At 47.0% G+C, this 25,773-nt stretch overlaps 1 protein-coding gene across 1 annotated transcript in view; it reads right to left on the bottom strand.

The window, feature by feature from the left end:
- Positions 1-25,773, bottom strand: part of LOC146821939 (xanthine dehydrogenase/oxidase-like) — a 645,326-nt gene that overhangs the window by 269,915 nt on the left and 349,638 nt on the right. The window contains exons 18-19 of the mRNA XM_085613025.1: positions 9,752-9,875; positions 4,643-4,762 (exon numbers count right to left, since the gene is read on the bottom strand). Coding sequence (XP_085469151.1) covers positions 4,643-4,762; positions 9,752-9,875 — 244 coding nt within the window. The remainder of the gene's footprint in view (positions 1-4,642; positions 4,763-9,751; positions 9,876-25,773) is intronic.

Genomic DNA, 25,773 nt, shown 5'->3' with positions numbered 1-25,773 from the left:
TTCAGCTACGGGTCCAATGGGTTTGGAGACACCTCAGAAAAGTCAAGACTTAGTTGCCCAACAGGCACTTTGGTGTCCAACGGCAGTCAGGCATTCTTGGCCAGCTGTGCTCTCATGGAGGGCATGTTTACTTTTGGTGGTCCTGAGGCTTAACAGGAGGATAGCCTTTGGAGTCACTTCTACTCTTCTGGCACAAGTGGAGCTCTCTTTCATGAGTGGGCAAAGTAGACACAATCCTCTTTTCAATTCCCTTTGGTGTTGCAGGTGCAGTCCAGTCTTTGCTGCTGCTTCTCTTTGCTGGGTCCATGGAGCAACAGGGCACTCCTTTTTCCATCTTCTTTCCAGTCCAGGAGTGATCGGAAGACTGTGTGTCGGGGGTGCCACTTTTATTCCATCTTTGCATTTGTGGGAGGGGACAATTAACTATCCAATGGGGCAATATTTCCCACAAGGAACTCCTTACCACTTTACAACACGTCCTGAGGGTGTGCCCATCAAACAAAACCTAGATTACACCTCTCTACCCAAATCCAAGATGAAGCAAGCCTTCTTCGCATGTGAGGAGCCCTGGGCACATCCTTGGGGTGTACCCAGCATAATGAGCCACAGGTTCTGCATTGGGTTTGAGGAGATACTAGGCTGTCTGCCTACTCAAAGGACCAAGCCTGTCAAGGTGTGATTGCCATTTGCTTCATTGAGGCAGTAGCCTCTTTGAAGCTGAGCCATTGTGGCCACCTCCCGTTAGTATTCTGTTGGAGAGGGCCATACCTCCTTCCACCAATGCTTCTCTTTGTTCCTTGTTCCTGGGAGCGCTTCACACTACCTACCAGGGGCAGAATGATGTCTCAGGTGACAACAGCTGCAGATAGATAGGAAAGGCTACCAGAGATATAAGCAACAAAGTGGTGACTTTCTAAAGTCAAAATTCTATTTAACGTTACCTTAAATCTGATCTCAGCAATGAATCATGTTTGATATAATGATTCATTTAATACCTTGAACTAATGTCTTTGGTGGTCCTAAATGGAAGTTAACACTTAGCACGGTGGCTCGTGAGACTCCATGCTAGCCAATGGAACCACCGGCCTTGCTACAGTGAAAATTGCAATTTTTTGTTTTAACTGTCAGGGCACATTAAACACTAAAGGAGCATGCCCTTCTTTTTAATATTAGAGACCTTACCTAGTGGGCGACTAAAGCCTTTCCTAGGGGTGGCTTATTAATAATAAAAAGGAATGTTTTAACCTGGCAAAAAGGGTTGTCATGTCGTGTTTGCAGTTTTAACATTGCCCGACTAGGCTTCAGTGGCAGGCTCAGAGACATGTTTTCACCTTTTTATCTGTAGTGGTGGCACAATTAAGAGCTGCTGTCCATTAGTAACATTTAACTTACTAGCCCTAACTACCATATTCAAAGGAATTATACGTAAGTTAAATCGGCCAATCAGGTATTAGCCAATTGCGCATGTACTTTGGAGGTCAGAGAACATGCAGTGGGCCTTGGATAGCAGGGTCCAGTGCACTAAAATTCGAAAAACCAGCAACGGTCCAAAAAAGTGGGGATGGGGGGGTTGATCATGCAAAAAGAGGGCCTTTGTTACACCGGGCTGCAGACAAATCAAGGGCTAGCTGTGTGACATTTGTGTATTAGTGGAATTTTATTCTCAGATTGTCAAAGAGGTCTCCTCAAGGAGATTGAAGGAAGTTAGTGGGCTGATTCCGCAGAAACCTGCACGACACTGAAAAGGAGTATATTTGAAAGGCAACAAATGCAGGATTTTTCCCTTAATCAAATCTATTCTTCAAGGCGACTTACTTTGTTGATTGTCTGGTTACCACGAGGATTAACTGAACAGAAGGTCAGTATTATCATTGCCCATATTTTTAGGCGATGATAATATAGCATGAGTGTTTTCGTGATGCATCCTAGAAAGAAGTCCAACCGGTATTCTTGTAGTTGACCGTTTTATATAGTGAAGCATTATTCTGCATAAAACATTTTTTATTTGTCTCTGTAAGAAAAGATACATTTTTGAAGGATTTCTACTTACTGACAATGGATGTGTCTTTAAAAGTCTTTTTAAGTAGAAATTGTACTTATTCTACAAGGAGTGCATCCTTAAAAGAGCGATGTATGGATCATACTGCATCAGAAGGAGCCAGTTGTGTGGATGGACATTTCAACAATGATGGCAGGACTTCTACTGCTGTGAAATTAGAGTGAAGCTAGCCTTTATGCATTTGTTTTACATCACTGCTGGTTACTGGTGTCAAGAAGATAATGGGGTTGCTTCTGATTATATGATTTGTCAAACAAATGTTTGTCAATTTCTTGGCAGTCAGAAGAGTGGGGGATCGTTTTTGGGTCAGCTGTGTTTGGTCATGTGCTTTATAATTTCAGAGACTTTTTTGCTGGTGACTTCATCTATTTGGGGTTTTGAGCAGTCACCTAGATATTGATGGTTTGCTCTTGTGTTATCCCATTGGAGTCTTTATTTGGCACCACGTCTTTCTCCTTTATGCCAGTGTCAATTTTCTTTGATAAAAGTAGTTGAGTACCAAGTCAGAGTTGCTTTATTTTTTCTCTTCATGTTAATACGGCTGTCATATAAACTCCGAAAGTAAGACTTCCTTTCAAATGTTAAGTTAGCCTGTCTCCCTTTGGTCCACATTCAACATGTTATTGTCTTTTGCAGAACTTACAAATTGTCATTTCATCTAAATAAGACTTTGCTATAACATTAGGTGACTCAACTATGCTACAAGCTATATGATATCTGTGTTTCAAGGTGTAACAGTAGACATGTAAGAAACATGATTTCTGACTTACCGTACTTTCATTTCACTGTTTTAGATTGGATACATCTCAGATTATTGGAAAACCCCTACTAGGTTTCGCAAGGTAGGTTTAATTAGGTTAAAATCTAGTGATCAATCCTATATAAGCTCTTTGAATTGACCACTGAATTCGAGAGGCCTTTGCACCATGTATCACAAGAGGTCCTGCCACCCATTTGCCAAGAGTCGATAAAGTGATGAGAGCAGCTGAGGCCAGCTTATCATGTGTTTTCCTTCCGAGGAAACTCTCTCTCTCTGTAGAAGTCTGCTAACCACAGCTGATCCATTGTAAACAGGTATGCACTGCGCTGGGCCACAAAAACCATTAGAGGCAAATTACCTATTCCATGCTTTTATAGTGTAGCCCATAAAAGTAGCCTTACGGTGGTAGGCTGCTAGGTACATACTAATCATGTTAGAACTGTTAGGTGATGTTTTAATTATATTCTGTGTGGTTATTACTCATGTACTAAGCAACAGGATGAAACTGTTAAAATAACACACTTTTAAATATTCTGTGCCCAATTCAAAAAGGGCCTCTGCACTCATCGTGGAAGCCCTGCACTCGTGGTGGGTGGCGGGGACCCTCACTTGTGGCGGGACCTTTGCAATAACAAACTGCAGTACAAAGGACCTAGCACTAGTGAGGGACCCCAGCCACGATTGTGGGGCCTCCGTCAAGAGTGTGGAGGCCCTTTGTGAATCGGGTCTATAGTGTCTTTTCTTAGTGCAGTACTTGAACATGCTACTCTAAAGAACACAATTGGGTTTGAATTACCACTGCATCCTTGACCCCTTTAAGGGACTTTTAGTAACTCAGAAAGGCACAGGCACCCCACCAGCAGGGATGCTCAATGAGTTGTGTGGCGCTGCAATAACCTGGCTTCCCTGCTCAAGCAACGGTGCACTGCAGTCAGTCTCTGCACCCCTCGTAGACCTGGCTGAAAGTCCCAGGTTACAAGACAGCGGATTCGGTTTGAAGATCTTGCAGTAGGTCGCGTCTATTTTTGGGTGTTTATTGGGCTCAGTCATGATTTCTCATATGTTTCACTACTGATTTTGTTGACTTCTATCTTGCCCACATTTTGAGAAATTTGGCTTGAAAAATTGCTCACAATGTTACAATATGGATGGAGACATGCTAACTGATAATTACTATTCCATAATTACACGTAGTATTCGATTAAAATAACATTTGAACAAAAAATGTACAGACACTGATTCTCGGTCATATAATTCATGATAATCTGAACCAAAACCATCACTCTATTTTCAGATTTTGGAGAAGAAACTTAAAATATAATAAGTCAACCCTAAACAGGTCAAAATCCAGCTTTTTTCGCATTTAGTGCTGAAAGTTAATTCACTCTTAATATATGACTGAACAAAACATATTAATATTTACAAAGTTAGCTTAATACATATTTGTATACTCCAAGGAATCAAACTAGGGTTAGGAAAAGAGTTTGAATGGTAGTCTGCAACAAGTGTATGTGGCTTTAGTCACACTTCATTAAAGTCCTGGAATATCTTTGCAGATTTTATGACATTTCTTGACATTTTTTACGTGTCTAAAGAAACAGCAGAGGAAATATTCAAAAAATGGATTACCCTGGAGGGAAAAGAGACTACAAATTCACTTTTCGAAACTTATTTCTCTGTAAAATAGACAACACATCCACGAGTAGCTTTAGAAAGTCATCCATATCAAACGCGAGAAGTAAACTTCTGCACACCTCCAATAGTTCAAAGACATGTGCTCTATTTTGGCCTTACTCTCAGTTAGCTTCTCGTGGTTGCCTCACCTGAATTGTAATGATGTGTGGTTGCTCCTCATATGTGATCTTCACAGCTTTAGCTGCCCTTTGAGCATGTTCCTGTGTATCAGCAAGAACCCCAGCAATAATGTGCCCAATGCACGTGACCTGCACAGATAAATAAATCCAGTTATGCTGATGATAAATGAGGAAATGCAGCATGCCGCAAAGATTTATGGTCACAATTCAAGCTACAAGTACACCTGTACATCCGGCTTGTAACAGGAAAGTGCAGCACTGTCGTACCTTTTTAAAAATGTGTTTATTATGTTTATTTGCCTAATAAATATAATAATTAAAATGATGCACAATTTGTTTGCACTACACCCAATATTTTCCAGAACAAAAGCCGATCTCTGTTTGTGGAAACTCACAATAAAATAGCCCAGAGGGACTAAAACGTTCCCACTGTGCTTTGACATATGGTTTTATCACTGTTTAAATGACTCACTGGCGGGTATTGGTCACCGTTCTTCATCTTCACTCCTGGGCTATGCAGGCATGATTTCACTAGGATTCTCAGAGATTAAGTCACAGGTAGCACTCTATTATCTTTAGCACTCTATTATCTTCAGCCTGATCCTTTTATCTGTTTCTCTTTAGCATCTTTTTTATTATTGGCACTAAAAAAGAGATCAATAACCATCTGAAATTATATTCCTACAAAATGAAATGATTTTATTATTGTGTAAATGATCATGAATTTATATTTGTATTTTTAAAGTAATGATCTTTTCTATGAGTGTTGTAATGGTGTGATTTTTTTTTTTTTTATACGTAGTATACTTTTTATGCCTACATTGTGCTGGTGAAATAAAGTTTTCTGACTGACAAAAAGTCACAGGTAATACTTTTCTTCGTTTCTTAGCTATGTAGTTCATGGAGATAGACTGTTATGTTCTAAGGAACAGTCTTAGATAATAATATGACATATATTACACTACTAAAACGTATGTATAGAGGGGGCAATAAGTTCCATTTAATAGGGCATATGCAGCAGGACATTTAGGAGCACACAAGGGCCTGGGTGATAAAACAAGCATTTACGCGAGACCTATTGCATTGAAAACGGGAGTGTGGGCGGCCGCAAGAAGGCTCCAAGAAGTCAGGACTGCGGGAGGGGGTTAGGGAGGAACGGAAAGAAAGTAGTCTATTCAGTAAAGGGGCCAGTAACCATGGAAGGATACAAATGACTGACATGGCTGCCATGGGGAGGGACTAAGAAGCTTGAAACCAATCGGGAGGCAGTATTTATAATCTTAACCAATGAAGAAGATGGTCCGGAGTGTGGGCGGAGCTTCCACGAAGCTTCCACACTATAGTGTATACTGCATGCCTCGCAAAGCGATGGCAGCGCATTTGCGCTGCAACGCTAGCGAGACCTAAAAAGCACCTAGTAGAGCTTTATCTTCACATGCAAATAATGGTTTTCACATGCAAATAAAGTTTCTTTTTACAGTCTTGCAGCCCCAAACCGCATCTCAAAAAGCATCTGCTATATTTCTAAAATCCAGAATGCATAACTGACCATTACTCAAAACATCTGATTGTCACCTTTCCTTTTTTCTCTTAACTGGGCGTTTCCTTCAACTCCATACTTCTCTGCATCCTCTATCTGACCACAAGCATGTTCGCCATCATCACTATTAATGCATTTTTGTAATCATCGCCACCTCCCGTTTAATAAAAAAACATGCCTCTGCAACTAAAAATACCTCATTTCCTCCAGCATTTGTATGGACCCCACCCCAGCCATCTGCATCATCGTGCGTACCCACGTCGCATCACTAATGACCGTTCCTAAGTCCTCTTAGTTTAATCTACCACAAGGAAATGAGAGTGGATGCATGGAAGAGTTTGCTTGAGTTCACAGAACTAATCCCTGTAACAATAACTAATGACACTGGATTAACCACTGACCTTGGGTTTCGAAGCTGCGTGCTGCCGGCGTGAAGCGCTTCAAACCTCATCTAGAGTAGTAAGTGCTATCTAAATACAATTCACAACTACAGTAACCTGCCTGAACATCCCAGTCAGCTATATTGTTTGCGAAGATGCAAACTGAATGACTCATCATGACGATCAAAATTCCTAATTTGGCCCTTAACTCTGGTACCGGCTACATGAACGACTACAAGGAATGCAGGAACATTATATTTCCAGAGTTTTCGCTCCCAGTGCATTTGAGAATAAAAAAGCTGCCGTAATCTATTGGTGAGAATCAGCAGAAAAATTGAGAAGCGCTGAGGAGATCAAGTGCAGTAACACAGATTGTTCCTGTAATTTCCCACATCTCAGGCTCCCTGCATCATAAAACTTTTAAGTCTATGGTATTACTGCATCGAGAAATCAAAGTTATCTCTGCTAGGAAACTCTAGTGGATGGCCTCCTGGGGGTCTGAATAGAAGAGAAACCTGCATCAGAACAACCTCAAGTTATTAACCCTCCTCCCTGTTTTGTTTTCAAGCCGTCAACTTAAGTTGAACCAAAGACTCCTCTTAAAGAATCGGGAGGCTCAGAGAAGAGGGATTCGCAGGCAGCAACCACCCGTTGTTCTTCCTCATCCTCACTTGAAGAGTGAACCAGGAGGAGTGGGCCCATGCTGGAGCAACCAGTATCACCTGAGCCTCCTCGCCCTGATCAGAAACCTCTGGAACAAAGGGAAACGAGGGAAAGCAAACAGAAGACCCTGTGTTAAGGGACAAAACAGAGCATGTATCCCCCATGATGCAGGCTTCCTCATCCTGGAGCAAAACCTGGCAAGAAAAGTGTTATGAGAGGATGCAAACAGATCCACCAGTGAACACCCCCACTTCTAACAGATCAGACTGAAAAAATGGGGAGAGAGACAGAAGTCATGAGAGGAGGGAATCACCTTGCTCAACAAGACCACACAGGTGTTCAGAATACCCTAAATATAAATCGCTGTCCGAGACAAGAGATAAGTCTGGCTCCAAGAGAAGATGCAATCTAAAATGATAAGGCCTTCGTTCCTCCCTGATGGTTGATGTAGCTTTTTGTTGTGGCATTGGCTGCCCTCACCAGAACAGGTTGCTGCTGAATCTAAAGGGAGAAGGGCAGGAGTTCAAAACAGATTGCCTCAAGCTACCTCCAATTGCTGAGCGTATGTTTTGAGAGACTGTCCATAGACCCTGGGCCTGATGGGAAGATATCAAGGCTCCCAACACTTTTTGCTTGCATCATTACTAATTACGGACAGAGGAAGAGGATATAAGTGGGTCCCCTTCAGGAGATGCCACAATCCAACCATCAGGCCAGCTCCTGTTTCATTTCCTCTGACACCAGGAGATGGAGGGACATACCCTGTGAAGCAGGAACCCATAACTGAACCAGAAAAGTGAATGATCTTGTTCGGGTGGTAGCAAGGCATGAGAACCAAAAATACAGTTGCAGTCATATCCAAACAAACTCTCATCAAATCTGGGAAAAAGGATCTTTCAGAAGATCTAGAATATGGGACTGGATTTTATGAACCCTGCTGCAAATTTGCAGGCCCAAAACAGTGTTTTAGACCAGTGTCCACCTTTATGTCTGTCGGATGGGTTAAACCCAGGTGACTCTTCTCCATCAGATCCGACAGACATAAATGTGGACACTGTTTTGGGGCTGCAAATTTGGTCTTGTGGGCAGAATCATATACTGCTCTAACTTTGCAATTCTTGGTTAAGGATTTCAACTCAATTGCAGAGACTATTCAAGAGGGTGTAAATGTTTTAAACATCCTGGTACAGATGGAGCAGCAGGCGAAACTCTTTACTGATATTTCCTCGGATCCTTGGTGAACTGCCAAGTAAGGGAGCTAAAATAGAACCCACTTTAAGGGTCCCAGGAAGCACAGCATCGGCTTTCTCCAAAGGGTAGGATATTTGAAGAAATCTCTGACTATGGAATTGATCTGGCTCCTTCCAACCTCTGAAAATAGACTCCATGATCTTGGTGTGAAAAGGAAGAGTCACCGAAGCAGGTTTGGCATATTGGGGGATGAGCTCTTCAGCATCCTCGTCAACTGGAGGAGGCTTTAACCCTAAATTGTCCCAGATATGCAACAAAATAGCTCCCAAATCTTCCCTGGAAAGAAATTTCCCACCAAGATACTGGGCATATCCAATTATGAGTCACTATCTGAATCAGAATGTGCATTCAAAGACTCTTTTGGGACTCTTTTTGGGATAAAAGCTAAGGCCCTTACCACCACCTCATCAATCATTGCTTGCACCTGTGCCACCATCCACCTCTCCTGAGTCTCAGGAGGGTGACTGCCAAGCTACACAGATAATTCTTCCTTCTCCCCCTCAGTAGAGGGAGTCAGAGAACGTCTTTGCTTCTCACACCACGTCCGCTCCAAGTAGAGACACAAATTACAAGAAAAACAGCCCCCGAAATAAGACTTGTAAATGACACCAACCTAACTGGAAAGCCAGACACAAGCCCTCCGATAGAGAAACAGAACAGAAAAAAGAACCACAAACCCATAGCATTGCTATAGAATAATCAGAATGCCTCTCTTACATGGAATTCTGCTCTAGTAGCGTGGGAAAAGCACCACATAAAAGCAAGAAACCAGACATTAGAAAAAATAACCATCCTTTTTCTAATCTGAAGAGTTAGGTGGCCCATTGACCCAATTGGTGAGCACTCTAATTAAATTACTTTCTGACCCTGTTCAAAAGAGATATTTATAGGATGTATGTGCTTTTTAGGGAGATACTGTCTATGAACTCCCCCACCGTTTGATTATAACATGTGCTGTCCCACCAGTATCTGAACTGAAGCCTGGTTGGGATGACGCAGATTTTGGAACTACTGGTGACTAGTGTGTTGCAGATCCAGTTTGACTGTTCCAATGGACTAATGTGTAGTAGTGTCTGACCTCTAGACACCTACACTCTGACCAGAATGTGAATATCTTTCTTCAATTTTCCAAACTGTGATAAAGGTCCTACTTATCACACCTTCTAGAAAAAATGATGACAGCAACATGGAGTCCAATTACAAAGAATCACCAATCAACTTTGTTTTCATGTCAGTCTCTCTTCTTGGTAGCTTAGTCTAATGAAATGTCTAAAATTTGCATACTGTGTCTTCAGCGTAGACTGTTTCATCTTGACCGGCACCCACTACATTACTCCCAGGAACATCCGTTGCAGACACTGAACACACAAAACCTGGAACATGCTCCGCCTCAGTGAAGTCGACAGATCTGTAAACAAAGAAAGCACTGAAGTTAAGTAGGAGTATGTGCGGGCAGCTGGTTTCTAATAGTCAAATATGTCTATGATAATATTTTTAGGTCTGGCTTCAATGCACACTGAGAGATTCACTTCATATACTTTGTCACTGGAATAAGAAAGAAAGCAATGCCTCTCAGGAGTTTGAACAGAATATGATGGCTTTTTGGATGTCACTGGTACATTGTAGTGCAGCTTTGGTATTGGTGACATTCGATGTTCACTATGTGTGTATCCACCTCACATACATAGTCGATGCAAACGTGCTCTACAGCATTGTCACAGTTCTTGCCTCAGGAGAGTGTTATGCAAGAGTCCATTACAAAAATCCATCACGTAATAACAAACAACATACTTAGAGTGGTAGATAGACATACCTAAGTTTGCCTTCATTCATACCCCGCATTTGACCAGTGCATCTTTTTTGCTTGCTTCATGAGTGCATTGAACAAAATGGCCAGCCCATTCAACAAAGTAAGGTCTGCTTCATCTAGACATGCTGTTAAATTTATTAAAGGAAAACTACTCCATGCATGCTTGCATTTAATATCTATACCATACGTTGATTGTTAAATATCATGTGTTGATTGTGTTAACATATAACTCAGCTAAATATTTTCAACATACATACAGATCATTCTCCCTCCTCCCCCTCAAAGGAGGGAGCAAGTGTTTCTTGCACTGGTGTGATGCGATGAAAGAAGTAGATGGATTTTATAGGCAAGGCCTCCACATGAGTTATTTATGTGGTGGCAATCTTGGAAGAGGTTATAGACCTATCCCAGAGGTCCTCACTGAAGGACTCTGGGAGGAAGAGGACACTGGGTAATGGAGTCGCTGAAGGTGTCTCCTCAAAGTGACTCTGCAGGGAGAGGAGAGGGGGACGGAAAGACTACTCCAGTGGGATAGCTGCTGTGAGGTAAGTTTATTTAGGGACCGTGTAATCCACTGGTGCTGCTAGAGCTCTCCCAGCACCTATGGTGCACAGAGAGCAGTTTGTCCCGCCCAAGCAACACTCAGGAGTTAACACCGGGCCGATCTCCAAAAGTGGGAAATATACAGCAGTCCTCAATTCTAAGTAATGCTCTGGGGCAGACCATGTTAACAAAACGTTTCTGGTAAAACCATTGTCCAAAGGACTCGACAGAGGCATCTTGTAGAAGACCGTGAAATGAGACATTTTGGACAAGGAATCAATGACCTCGTTAACTTCTGATGGAGGTAGAGTTACGTTAAAATCAAGAGTGATATAATGCCATGGAACTGGCGATATTGGTAAGCATTGCAGGAGCACTGAGGGTTGAGAGCGAGAAGCCTTACCCTGGACACAGATAGGACACGATCTAACGTAGATATTAGACCAGACAGCCTTAGGGTGGTCTTCCTCCCAACCTTTTCCTTATCTCCTCCACTTTCCTTTGTTATTTGCTGGCTATAGGACTCTGTGCACTTTCCCACTGCTAACCAGTGCTAAAGTGCTTGTGCTCTTTCGCCTAAAACTTGGTAATATAGGCTCATCCCCAATTGGCATATTTAATTTACTCTTCAGTCCCTAGTACAGTGCACTACATGAGCCCAGGGCCTGAATATTAAATGCTACTAGTGGGCCTGCGGTACAAAAGGGGGTGGTGATGGACGGAGCATCAGAACCAATCAAGCACTCACACCCAGTCAACAGATCTGGGTTTAATCCATCACCATTCTTTAGCCCACTCTGCCACCCCAGTTCAGACATGGCCATATCCAAATCAGTCTGACCCTGTGCCTCATGGGAACAGTCCAGCCCGAACTGCCAAGCCATGCCTTCCCTGGACCGGAAACAAGCTTCCTAGGACCGGATTCTGGCATTTCAGCCGTCTTCAGCCAGGCTTGCTTGAAACCAGTGGCAAAGTGAGCAAGGGAATCAACGTCTGAGCATACCCTGCCAACTTATGGCGAACAAAGCGGTACAAAAGGGGGTGGTGATGGACGGAGCATCAGAACCAATCAAACACTAACACCCAGTCAACAGATCTGGGTTTAATCCATCACCGTTCTTTAGCCCACTCTGCCACCCCAGTTCAGACATGGCCATATCCAAATCAGTCTGACCCTGTGCCTCATGGGAACAGTCCAGCCCGAACTGCCAAGCCATGCCTTCCCTGGACCGGAAACAAGCTTCCTAGGACCGGTTTCTGGCATTTCAGCCGTCTTCAGCCAGGCTTGCTTGAAACCAGTGGCAAAGTGAGCAAGGGACTCAATGTCTGAGCATACCCTGCCAACTTATGGCGAACAAAGCGGTACAAAAGGGGGTGGTGATGGACGGAGCATCAGAACCAATCAAACACTCACACCCAGTCAACAGATCTGGGTTTAATCCATCACCGTTCTTTAGCCCACTCTGCCACCCCAGTCCAGACATGGCCATATCCAAATCAGTCTGACCCTGTGCCTCATGGGAACAGTCCAGTCCGAACTGCCAAGCCATGCCTTCCCTGGACCGCAAACAAGCTTCCTAGGACCGGTTTCTGGCATTTCAGCCGTCTTCAGCCAGGCTTGCTTGAAACTAGTGGCAAAGTAAGCAAGGGACTCAACGTCTGAGCATACCCTGCCAACTTATGGCGAACAAAGCGGTACAAAAGGGGGTGGTGATGGACGGAGCATCAGAACCAATCAAACACTCACACCCAGTCAACAGATCTGGGTTTAATCCATCACCGTTCTTTAGCCCACTCTGCCACCCCAGTTCAGACATGGCCATATCCAAATCAGTCTGACCCTGTGCCTCATGGGAACAGTCCAGCCCGAACTGCCAAGCCATGCCTTCCCTGGACCGGAAACAAGCTTCCTAGGACCGGTTTCTGGCATTTCAGCCGTCTTCAGCCAGGCTTGCTTGAAACCAGTGGCAAAGTGAGCAAGGGACTCAACGTCTGAGCATACCCTGCCAACTTATGGCGAACAAAGCGGTACAAAAGGGGGTGGTGATGGACGGAGCATCAGAACCAATCAAACACTCACACCCAGTCAACAGATCTGGGTTTAATCCATCACCGTTCTTTAGCCCACTCTGCCACCCCAGTTCAGACATGGCCATATCCAAATCAGTCTGACCCTGTGCCTCATGGGAACAGACCAGCCCGAACTGCCAAGCCATGCCTTCCCTGGACCGGAAACAAGCTTCCTAGGACCAGTTTCTGGCATTTAGCCGTCTTCAGCCAGGCTTGCTTGAAACCAGTGGCAAAGTGAGCAAGGGACTCAACGTCTGAGCATACCCTGTCAACTTATGGCGAACAAAGCGGTACAAAATGGGGGCTTGTTTCCAGTCCAGGGAGGACCTGGCTTGGCAGTTCGGGCTGGACTGTTCCCATGAGGCACAGGGTCAAGACTGATTTGCATATGGCTGGGTTCAAACTGGAACGGCATGGTGAGCAAAAAAACGATGGATTTAGGCCCAGATCTCTGTACTGGGGTGAATGTATGACATTGTTCTGCATTCTGTCCATCCACTGTTGGTTTTGCATTTGTCACCCCGAGTGGGAAGGGTATGCCCAGACGTGTGTCCTGTGCTCTCCATGCCACTGGAATCAAGCTATCCTGGCTGAAGAGGGGTGAAACCCTGAAACCGGTCCTAGGATGCTTGTTTCCAGTCCAGGGAGGACCTGGCTTGGCAGTTCGGGCTGGACTGTTCCCATGAGGCACAGGGTCAAGACTGATTTGCATATGGCTGGGTTCAAACTGGAACGGCATGGTGAGCAAAAAAACGATGAATTTAGGACCAGATCTCTGTACTGGGGTGAATGTATGACATTGTTCTGCATTCTGTCCATCCACTGTTGTTTTTGAATTTGTCACCCCGAGTGGGAAGGGTATGCCCAGACGTGGGTCCCGTGCTCTCCATGCCACTGGAATCAAGCTATCCTGCCTGAAGAGGGGTGAGACCCTGAAACCGGTCCTAGGATGCTTGTTTCCAGTCCAGGGAGGACCTGGCTTGGGAGTTCGGGCTGGACTGTTCCCATGAGGCACAGGGTCAAGACTGATTTGCATATGGCTGGGTTCAAACTGGAACGGCATGGTGAGCAAAAAAACGATGGATTTAGGCCCAGATCTCTGTACTGGGGTGAATGTATGACATTGTTCTGCATTCTGTCCATCCACTGTTGTTTTTGCATTTGTCACCCAGACGTGGGTCCCGTGCTCTCCATGCCACTGGAATCAAGCTATCCTGGCTGAAGAGGGGTGAAACCCCGAAACCGGTCCTAGGATGCTTGTTTCCAGTCCAGGGAGGACCTGGCTTGGCAGTTCGGGCTGGACTGTTCCCATGAGGCACAGGGTCAAGACTGATTTGCATATGGCTGGGTTCAAACTGGAACGGCATGGTGAGCAAAAAAAACGATGGATTTAGGCCCAGATCTCTGTACTGGGGTGAATGTATGACATTGTTCTGCATTCTGTCCATCCACTGTTGTTTTTGCACTAGTGGGCCTGCAGCACTCATTGTGCCACCCACCAAAGTAGCCCTCTAAACATGGTTCAGGCCTGTCATTGCAGAGCCAGTATGCAAATCACACAGCCATTTCGACCTGGCAAGATAAACCTCTTACCAGGCCTAAACCTTCCCCCTTAATACATATGTCAATCAATCAATCAATCACGAAATTTGTATAGCGCGCTACTCACCCGGAGGGTCTCAAGGCGCTTGGGGAGGGGGGTCTGCTACTGCTCAAAAAGCCAGGTCTTGAGTTGCTTCCTGAAGGAGAAGTGGTCTTGGGTCTGATGGAGGTGGATGGGGAGGGAGTTCCACGTCTTGGCTGCCAGGTAGGAGAAGGATCTTCCTCCCATGGTGGCTCTTCGGATGCGTGGAACGGCGGCGAGGGCGTGGCTGGCCGATCGTAGCTGGCGGGTGGGAGTGTAGAATGTCAGGCGGTCGTTGAGGTACCTGGGGCCCAGGTCGTGGAGAGCCTTATGTGCGTGGGTGAGGAGTCGGAACGTGATTCTCTTGTTGACGGGGAGCCAGTGCAGGTCTCTCAGGTGTCCGGAGATGTGGCTGTGACGGGGGATGTCCAGGATGAGTCGTGCGGAGGCGTTCTGGATGCGTTGGAGTCTTTTCTGTAGTTTGGCTGTGGTTCCGGTGTAGAGGGTGTTTCCGTAGTCCAGTCGGCTGGTGACGAGTGCCTGGGTGACCGTCTTCCTGGTTTCGGTGGGGATCCATCGGAAGATCTTACGGAGCATGCGTAGGATGTTGAAACATGATGATGAGACGGCGTTGACTTGTCTAGTCATCGAGAGGGAGGAGTCCAGGATGAAGCCCAGTTTGTGTGCGTGGTCCGTTGGTTTGGGTGCTTTGCCCAGGGCCGGGGGCCACCAGGAGTCGTTCCAGGCAGAGGGTGATGATCCAAGGATGAGGACTTCCGTCTTGTCTGAGTTCAGTTTCAGGCGGCTGTTCATCATCCACTCGGCTACGTCTTTCATCCCTTCATGTAGGTTGGTTCTGGCGGTGGCTGGGTCGTTGGTGAGGGAGAGGATCAGCTGGGTGTCGTCGGCGTAGGAGATGATGTTGAGGTTGTGTTGGCGTGCGATGGCCGCAAGGGGGCTCATGTAGATGTTGAAGAGGGTGGGGCTGAGTGATGATCCTTGCGGAACGCCACAGATGACTTCGATAGCCTTGGATCTGAACGGGGGGAGGTGGACTCTCTGGGTTCTTCCTGCTAGGAACGAGATGATCCATTCTAGTGCCTTCTCTTGGATTCCGATGTTGCTGAGGCGCTGCATTAGGGTGCGGTGGCAGACAGTGTCGAATGCTGCGGAGAGGTCCAGGAGGATGAGGGCCACTGTTTCCCCGTTGTCGAGCAGGGCTCAGATGTCGTCAGTGGCTGCGATGAGGGCGGTCTCGGTGCTGTGGTTGGCTCGGAAGCCGGACTGTGAGTGGTCGAGGGATCCGTTCGTCTCGAGGAAGGCGGCAAGCTGTCTGTTGACGGTCTTTTCGATGACTTTGGCGGGAAAAGGGAGGAGCGAGATGGGGCGGTAGTTCTTGAGGTCGGTGGGGTCTGCTGATGGTTTCTTCAGGAGGGCGCTGAGTTCCGCATGCTTCCAGCTCTCCGGGAAGGTGGCGGTGTTGAGGGAGCAGTTGATGACGTCTCGGAGTTGGGGTGCGATGACGGAGTCGGCCTTGTTGAAGATGTGATGGGGGCATTGGTCAGTTGGTGACCCGGAGTGGATGGTGTTCATCGTGTGGATGGTGTCTTCGGTGCTGACCGGGGTCCAGGCGCGGAGGGTGGTGGTGGGGGGCGTCGGTTTGGTGGTTGGGTGCGTGGTCTGCGCGCCGAAGCTGTTGTGTATGTCGGCGATCTTGCTGTGGAAGAATGAGGCGAGTGAGTCACAGAGTTCTTGCGAGGGGGTGATGTCGTTGGTTCCGGCGCTGGGGTTGGAGAGCTCTTTGACGATGCTGAAGAGTTCCTTGCTGTTGTGTGAGTTGTTGTCCAGTCGTTCCTTGAATGCTGTCTTCTTGGTGGTGTGGATCAGCTGGTGGTGTTTGCGGGTGGCGTGTTTGAGGGCAGTCATGTTGTCTGTAGTCGGGTCTTTGCGCCAGGCTTTCTCGAGGGTGCGGCAGTTCTTCTTGGAGTTCTTGAGATCGTCGTTGAACCAGGAAGCTTTCTTGTTGCCGGGCCTGCTGGGATGGTTTTTCAGGGGTGCGAGGTTGTCAGCGCAGTTGGTGATCCACTGTGTGAGGTTGTTGGCTGCTTGGTTGGGGTCCGTTGAGCTGGTGGGAGGATTCTGGTTCAGGGAAGTGGTGAGCTGGTCGGTGGTGATCTTGTTCCAGCTCCTGCGGGGGACCTGTTGCGGGTGGTGGTGGGCCGTGGTCCTTCTGAAGCTGAAGTGGACGCAGCTGTGGTCTGTCCAGTGGAGCCCAGTGGAGTGGCTGAAGGAGATGTACTTGCTGGAGGAGAAGACTGGGTCAAGCGTGTGGCCGGCGTAGTGGGTGGGAGTGTTCACCAGTTGCTTGAGTCCGAGGTTGTCGAGGTTGTCCAGCAGGGTGGTGGTGTTGCTGTCATTGTTGTTCTCGAGGTGGAAGTTGAGGTCCCCTAGGAGGATGTAGTCAGCGGAGGAGTGGGCGTGTGGGCTGATGAAGTCTGCAATGTCTTCGCTGAATTGTGTGCGTGGTCCCGGGGGTCTGTAGATGAGGGTGCCTCTGAGGGTGGTCTTGGGGTCGGTGTGTATCTGGAAGTGAAGATGTTCGGCGGCTGTGAGGGTGTCGTCGGAGCTGGTCGTGATGCGGATGGTGTTCTTGTGGACGATGGCGAGGCCTCCTCCTGTCTGGTTGACGCGATCCCTCCGGGTGATCTTGAATCCGTCCGGGATGGCGATGGCGATGTCGGGCGCTGAGGAAGTGTTCATCCAGGTTTCCGTGAGGAAGGCGACGTCCGGAGATGTGGTGTCGAGCAGGTTTCAGAGTTCCACGGCGTGTCTGTGGACGGAGCGGGTGTTGAGCAGGATGCACTTCAGGTGGTTGCTGCTGGTGCTTGGCTTGGCGGGTGCGGTACAGGTCCGGATGCAGGCGAATTTGCAGGAATTGCAGGTGAAGGGACCGTGGCTGCGTCTCGGGGTGGCTCGGTAGCAGCCCGGGGTCCGACCGGTGTTGAGTGCGTTGAGGGAGGCGGCGTCGTAGGTCTGGCGGGTGGGATGGCATCTGCGGGGGCCAGGGGTTCTGGCGCTGGGCGCGGTCCAGGAGCGGACGGGCGTAGACGGGCTTGCCTTTGGCGCGCCTTCGGCGCACATTCGGCGCGCCCGCTGCGTGAGTTCGCTGCGCGTACGCGCGCACTCCGCCATAAATGGCGAAGTGGGAGGGAGGAGCAGCTGGGAGGCGGGAGCGGGGCGGCGAATGGGAAGGGATACAAAAAGAAAAGGGGCGGGGCCGCAGGGGAGCAGCGGCGGGGAGCGGGGAGAAGGGCGGGAAACGCGGCAGGGGCGGGGCACAGAAGCGGCGCAACAGGTGGAAATAAGCGCAGGAGGTTAAGGCACAAAGGCAGGAAACAAAATACAAAATGCAGAGGCAGAGAACCAATTACGAAATACAGACAACAAAATGCAGGGGCAGAATACAGAATAAAGAGGCCCAGGAACTCAGCTGCAGGGCAGCGGCAAACTCGGCAGAGCGGGGGGTGCTTGGGCTCACTCACAGGGAGTGTGCGCAGTGCGTGGAGCGACCGGCCCAGAGGGTCAAGGGTCACTGCTCACCACTGCGTGCACTCCGCCATAAATGGCCAAGTGGGAGGGAGGAGCAGCTGGGAGGCGGGAGCGGGGCGGCGAATGGGAAGGGATACAAAAAGGAAAGGGGCAGGGCCGCAGGGGAGCAGCGGCGGGGAGCGAGGAGAAGGGCGGGAAACGCGGCAGGGGCGGCACACAGAAGCGGCGCAGCAGGGGGAAACAAGCGCAGGAGGTTAAGACACAAAGGCAGGCCCCTAAGGTAGGCCCTGTACAACCCAGAGGGCAGGGTACAATGTATTTAAAAGGCAGGACACGTACTGTTAGGTTTTACACGTTCTGGTAGTAGAAAACACTTACATTTGTGCTTTTTACTACTGCAATACCTATCTCTCCCATAGAATAACAATGGGATTACCATATTACATTTTATAGGTGTATTTCCCAATCGCGAAGAGTTAGACTTTTCAAGTTAGGTGTCTCTGGGATCACAATTTATGGTGAAGTCGGATTTTAAAGTGCAATTCTGAAAATGCCACTTTTAGAAAGTTGGCATATTCTTACTTTAGTCTGTTGGTGCCCGCTGCCTTTCCCTGATACACATCTGGGGAAGGTGACAGCTGGGCTTTGTATATTCCCCTAGACAGCAATACACAATGGGAGCTTATGTGTGATTTTGATGGGCTATACTGGGAGGATGGGAGGGAAGGGCTGACCCAGCCTCACTCACACCTGAACAGGCTGTGTCCTTTTCCTACACACAGGAAAGCATATCCCCTGTAGTAAGTCTAGAGCTAGGGCAGGAATGCAGGAACTCTGTGCACTTCAAAGAACTGTCTTTGAAGACTCCCCCACATCAAAGGCACAAATGGGTATAACTACTAGACCTCTAGCATCACCACTTCAGTACACTTCTGGACCTGTTTAGACTCTGCCAGGAAGGACTGCTATGCTTCTGAGGACAGCCAATCTGCTGATCTGCTGCTTTGCTGGACTCCTGCCTTGCTGTGCTGCCCTGCTGTCTGCTGTTCCCGTTCCTGGGTGAGAATGACTGGACCTGCATCACTTCAACCCAGAGTGACTCAAATGGCTAGTTGGCTGGATTCCTGATCTGAAGTCTCAGGGACATAACAGACTTCCAACGTACCGCTTCTGCATCTGGACCATCTGTGAGTCTACTCAGCTAACTGGTGCCACCCCTGTCCTGGACCCTTGGAAGTGAGGCCTCAGGCACTTGCTTCAGCAAAACCATTGCACCTTTTTCGAACAGGCGCATTAGACGCCATTGCGTGGATCATAACTTGAGACTTGCCCTGTTGCGTGGATAGGAACTGGCACACCCCTCCTGTAGTGTGGATCGGAAGCAGAGCATCGCTCCTGTTGTGCGACCAGAAACGGTGCATGGCCTCTACTGTGTGGATTGACCTGACACACAAAGTCTGCCGGATCTCCATTGACAACATCCTCAATGACGATGCTGAATCTCCGCATTGCAGCTCTGCGCTCATCGATGTCGACACAGCGTTGCTGCTGCGTGGATCAGGACCAGTGCATCTGAGCTCTGCTGAGCTCCATCGCTACTCTGCCATCGATCAGTGTGCTACCCACACTGGAGGTGAGTTGGAGCGGAGGCTGGGGCTCACCATGTGCCGCCCTAAGAGCACCTGGACAGACCTAAATCACAACCAGCAGCTCCTGAACATTGATGGCACGATTGCTGTTGATGTAGGCGGGTCTAGAGCCTGCGCGTCTGCAGAAAATGTGCAGTTTTGTGCAGAAAATGTGTGTGTTGGAAAAGAGGGGTTCATCTTCTCCCTAAGGAGCACAACTCAAAGTGGTAGGTGCGGCAACCACACCTCATATTATGGGTGCCACACCAAGCCACATACTTGTCCCAGCCTCCGGCATAAATAAACTTTGTAGAAGGACATCTGGCCGCACGAATGAGAGAGATTGAATGCAGTCAACTGCCATCTCTCAATCTCCAAACATGGAGGTGTAGATTGCAAAGGCCTGGGAGCAAGGCCTGGCTTGCTGTCGCAACAGAAGGTCCTTCCAAGATGGCAGGCTGATTGGAAGACAGATGCTCATGCGCAGAAGTTCTGGGCAAGATATCCCCTTGCCACAATTCATTGCCACTAGCATGACTTTTGCCCGGTCATTCCTGATCTACTTCAAAACTGGTGCCAGAAGTGGTAGAGGTGGGATAGTACGTAGGAGGCCCGTGCTCCACTCTAAGAGGACTGTGTCTCTGAGAGACAGCATTCTTGGGAACTCCAACGTGAAAAAGTGCGGACTTTGGCATTCTTGGTGAAAGCAACAAGATCAAACCAGGGTTCTCCGCCTTGCTGTAAGACATTCTGAGTTACCTCTGGGTGTAGCTGCCACTTGTGATCCACTGCCTATCGCCAGTTGATTTTATTCACCCTGGTGTTTAAAGATCCCGCCAGATGAATGTATATTATAGAATTCCAGATGATATCTTCATCAAAATCGATGATGCACTTCAAAAATTACTGTGGATTGATAGGCATCCAGGAAGAGCCCGTCGGTCATTACAGTGCAATTTCTTTAATGGAGGGATCGCCGTACCAGACATTAAGGTCTATTACTGGGCATCCCATCTAACGGCAATAAATGATTGGGAATATGTAGAGGGTAATCACCCTACCTATGCCCTGGAAAGAACGTAATTCCAAACAGGTTCATACCACCACTATCTATAACGGGGAAGGGACAGAGAAGCTTATTGCCAGCTAGCCATGTGATGACTAAAGCATGGCATAAGGCCACCACTTATATGGGTTGGAACTGGAATATCATCTGGGAAACTCCACTATGGGTGGAACAATATCTTAAAGAGGTGGGGAAATTGAAGGGTACGTGGCCTGGGACCATATTGGTATCTGTAGGGTAAGGGACTTGCCAGAAAAGGGAACCTTGATGCCTTTTGTGTTCTTACAGAGGGAGTTCCAACTCCATGACAGTCAACGTTATAAATTCCTTTAGCTATCTCATGCCTGGAAAGGAGAGATTATTCCTCTGGACCTCCCGGAATATTTTAATGGGTGAAATACAGGAGAAAGCAGTCTCTTACATATATAAAACTATTAACAATAACATACCTGATGCCCTACTAAAATTAAGAACAACATAGGAGTTGAGGTCAGTGAACTAGCGGACCGGGATTAGGAGGCAGCATTAATGCTCCCTCGAGAGGGCGCGATTAAATCTAAGTTGTGCCTCATACAACTCAAAATACTCCATAGGACCTATTATGAAAGGGCCCACCTGAACAGAATGTGTAGAGCAGCTTCACCGGAGTGTCTTCACTGCAGGGGGAAATCGCGAGGAACTTAATTCACACACTATGGATGTGCCCAGATATTAGTTCATTCTGGCAAAAGATAGTACGGGAACTCAGCGCAAAACGAGGGACACCTATCCTGGAAGATCCTAAGTACGTACTCCTGGGTATCCCCAATGACCTGGATCTCCTACGTATGAAATTAATATTCTGGAACTTGGTTTGGTACTGGCTAAAAGAGACCTGGCCAGGTATTAAGGCACCCCAGACATACCCACCATGACCGAATGGATACAGGGAACAGATCTCTATATGGTATGATCTACAAAACTCAATAAAAATAAATAAAAATAAAAAAAGATCCCACCAGATGATGCTCAATCAGGTAAATGCCCTGACGATTCAGCCAGTTCTCAGAGTAACGAGGCCTCCTAGCACAGGGCCCAGGACCTCAACCCACCCTTCTTGTTGCAGAATCAAATGACAGTGGTATGTAGTCTGTGAGGACCTGAACAGGCCTCCCCTTGATGGGCAGCAGGAAGGCTTGCATAGACAAGCGAATGGCCACAGCACAACAGTTTGATGAGGAGAAGAGTCCACTCTACAGACGAGGATCCTCTCATGTCCACCTCTCCAAAATAACCTGAACAGCACAAAAGGGATGCATTTGTCAATATTGAAAAAGTCGATGTCAATTGGAATAACAATACTTTCATGTCTAAAAATAAAATTATATCTTTATTGATGAATTCACACGCCGTGAACTCCACGTCAACCCTGACTCAGAAATACATTATCAGGCAGACGCTGAGACACAGGCCCAAGGTTACTAATTGACAGATCACAGATAGGGTGGCACGTAGCCGGCAGACAAATGCGCAAACAGGAAATCCCTGAGCAATTCCACAGATAGGCACAGCAACACCACAATGGTACAGGGAGATTGGCCTCAATGAAGCACACATGACCGGAGGGGTACGCTTGTTCCAAAAACACCATAAATTCAGATGCCACATGAAGTTAGGAACACATAGCCAGTCACGACACAGCACACGCATTGATCACGTACTCCCCATGCTGGATATCTTGACACGTTACCCACTGGTCGCATTAGGTCTGCGCAAGGTTGAGGCCACTTGGATTCCTCATCCAATATATTAATTTATGACTACAAAAACCGACACTCACATTCCTTACCAAAAAATTATCACCGGAATTATTTTATTGCATGCAATGAACGGTATAAAAACCCATGTCAGACCAATTGTAAATTGAAACAGTCCTCAGACCCTATGCCTGTGGCTGATCTCCGGGCCGCTCTGTTTATTTAAACAAGCTGTTGCTGTTTTGCCAAACGTCTCTTGGATTTTAAAGATACTTCATGTTCTAGCAATATTTTGGTGAGTGAGATAGTAGCTGACCGACTGCAGTCAAAGGAAGGAGCCCTCGCCCAGAAAGATTGACATATGCGCAGCAAGGAAGGAGAACAGACACCACAATTGATTTGAAGTTCTGCTGGATTTGCAGGGAGGAGGTCCGTCCTGAAACAGCTGTCACAGAGGGTAAAAGCCTACATCAGAACCTTAGGAAAGCATGTGGCATATGATAAACTAGGGAGAAGAGTAAAAGAAAGGGCAGAGTTGGCACCTCAACCTTATTTCTTTCCTCTAAAAGGGTTTTCTCAGTGCCACCGATTTCTCAACACCGTTGGTATCTGAAAGGAGTGAGAGCTGTTGGTCACTTGGATCGATGGGTGTAACTTAGATGATACACTTTTCCAATAGGTTTGAGACAGTCGGTATGCTTGGACCGCTGGGCATGACACAAATGGTGTGCTTGGCCCTTGGGTGTGATACAGGGTCATTTAGGACGTTTAGGGAAAAAGACTTGGAGCTGGGAGATTAGGTGTAACTTGTGTTTGGCCAAGAGGGGCCTGTAGTTCTCGAGTTATAACTTTTTATCCGTGAACTATTGTTATTATCTTTGTCCCGGGTGCTGATATTGACAGACTATGTCGGTCTGTGTACTGCGCAGCGCTTCCCCTGGTCACAGGGTAGCATAGGCTAGGAGCGCGCTAAGGGATTTTTGACATAGTCATCATTTTATTGAGTTTTTGTTGAGATTGATATAAGTTACATGTGTGGTGTTGCGGTGCTGTTAATTACTGCTATCTGTGTTTTGTCTTAAGTATTGTGTTTTTGCCGACGAAGCAATGTTTCCTATTAAGGTGCTTCTATTTCTCACAAATGCATTTGATGCCAAGAGTCAATATCATTCAGATACAGTTTTTTTTTTAAAGTCCCACTTTTTCTATGTTGCAACCCTTCATATGCATTGTTATTTCTGTTTATGAAATGTTCATGTTGAATTGTTGAGGCATCAGTAGATAGCACTGAGCTCATAGTTACATAATTAGAAGCAATTACCCACTGTGTATATTTTTACCACAGTTCAGATCGAAACCAATTAGTCCCCAAAACAAAGAAGCTAAGGTGTATCTTGTCCTCTCAAACTACCAAACATATTATGGAGACACCATTAAAACACATGCAAACCATTGTTAAACATCATCTAGCTCATGTTTATTCAGCGGTCAGACCTGCCAGTTGCGCATTGGTGCTATCCAGTTCATTTAGACCATTGTTAACTGTGTCTAAGAGGTACATCCACTTACACTCTCCTAAATTTAGGATGGGCCCCAAGTCCCCTCCCGTTGCTCCCAAGGACACTTTCTCAAGGACCAGCCATCTGATGGATTCTGATGAGTGTGTCTGTGTTCTGAAGTGTTCCACAAATGGGGCACCTGTGGTATTGCAGCGAATCCTGCTGCAGTGCTGCAGAATCCGTGTCTTGACTTTTTGTCTTGTCTACCCGACATATAGTTGGTTGCATGGACTTACAATAGAGTAAATTACGTCACTTGAATTACAGTTTGTGTGCGTTTTAGGTTCAATGGTATGATGCTTGTAGCAGAAAGATTTTGTTTCAATCGCCATTTTACAAGCCTTGCATCGTGTGCATTTGAAATGACCCACCACTTCAGGGAGATTCCACATCGTTTGGATGGTCGGTCAAAGCTGATTGGACAGCGTGGTTGGGTTAGACACCAAACCCTGTCGGGAGATACAAGCACATATATTGAAATACCAAAAAAAGTAAGAGAAGGATAGAGAAAAACACGGGCAAGCCCAGAGAGACACTGCTAAATTGGCCCAACATATATTGAGAAAGACCGCCCTCGAAGTGGTCACGTTGGCAAAAAGCATGCAAATGACACCAGTCTTAAATGGAGATACACCGCAAAACCCCACTGGGTTTCAATCTAGCTATAGCGGCAGAGTCCTGGGAGTTTGTCAGCAAGCAGATTCTAGGGAATGTTACTTTAGCCAAAGGATGGGCCACCTGGCAGACTATTGCCAGTTAAAAGCATACCACAAACAGAGATCGATCTGCCCTGTCTCAGATTTCGTGCAAGACAGAAATTCCGTTTGTGATAAATCCACGTCTGTCTCAGTGTGTACACAATGTTCCTGAAACAAATGTCCTCCGTGGTAGGGTTCGTGTTGGTGACTCGCATAATCGACGCCAAACATATTTCGTAACTGATGATCAGAGACAAGGTAAGTTTCCATGCATATGTCAGTTATTCATGTTACATCCAAAGACAAGCCACCAGAGACTCTCTCAGGTAACAGTCAGCTCCAAATGTCATTCCCAAAGATTACACCCTGAACACTCCATTAGATAGACATAAAGCACTAAGATTTGGCTAGAAGGGAAGGGTCAATCCCTAAATTGTACAGAAACATACACTTTTTTCCTCATGTTTCAGAGGTACTGGCAGTGTGGCAAGTTTCCTACACTCGTCCTCGTCCTCTGATGGCGAAGACTCTGTTCCCTCGTAACCATACACACCACAACTCTGGTCAACTATCGGATTTGTACCAGCACCCTCTAAGGAAATTAACCACTTTGCTGCATCAGGCTGATGAAAAAAGGACATTCCACTAGAATGTAGACTGTTCTCAGACAAACAAGTATCGCTGGGAGGGTCCATACCATTCTTGACTGTACAGATGAAAGCTAATGCCCACTGGCTCCAAATAACCAGGTGGAAAATGCTTAAGATGATGAACAGCATTGGGCTTGGCCTTAATTCAATCAAGTAGAGCAATCCGCCTCGTGGTGATACAGCATCAGCATCAGGGCCGGACTGGCCGTAGCGGGCACCGGGCAATCCCCCGGTGCGCAGCACGGGTGGGGGCCAGTTTTGGGCCCCTGGGGGCCGTTTTTGTTACAGGGCCGTTTTTGCAGCATTGCTGCAAAATCGGCCCTGTAACAAAATCGGCCGAAAACCGGCCCTGGCAAAGAGCTCGGGGGCACTA

Source organism: Triturus cristatus, chromosome 6 (assembly GCF_964204655.1).
Source record: "Triturus cristatus chromosome 6, aTriCri1.1, whole genome shotgun sequence".
Taxonomy (NCBI): domain Eukaryota; kingdom Metazoa; phylum Chordata; class Amphibia; order Caudata; family Salamandridae; genus Triturus; species Triturus cristatus.
The sequence above is the reverse complement of the archived record's forward strand: the minus strand, read 5'-3'. Positions and strand labels throughout refer to the sequence as shown.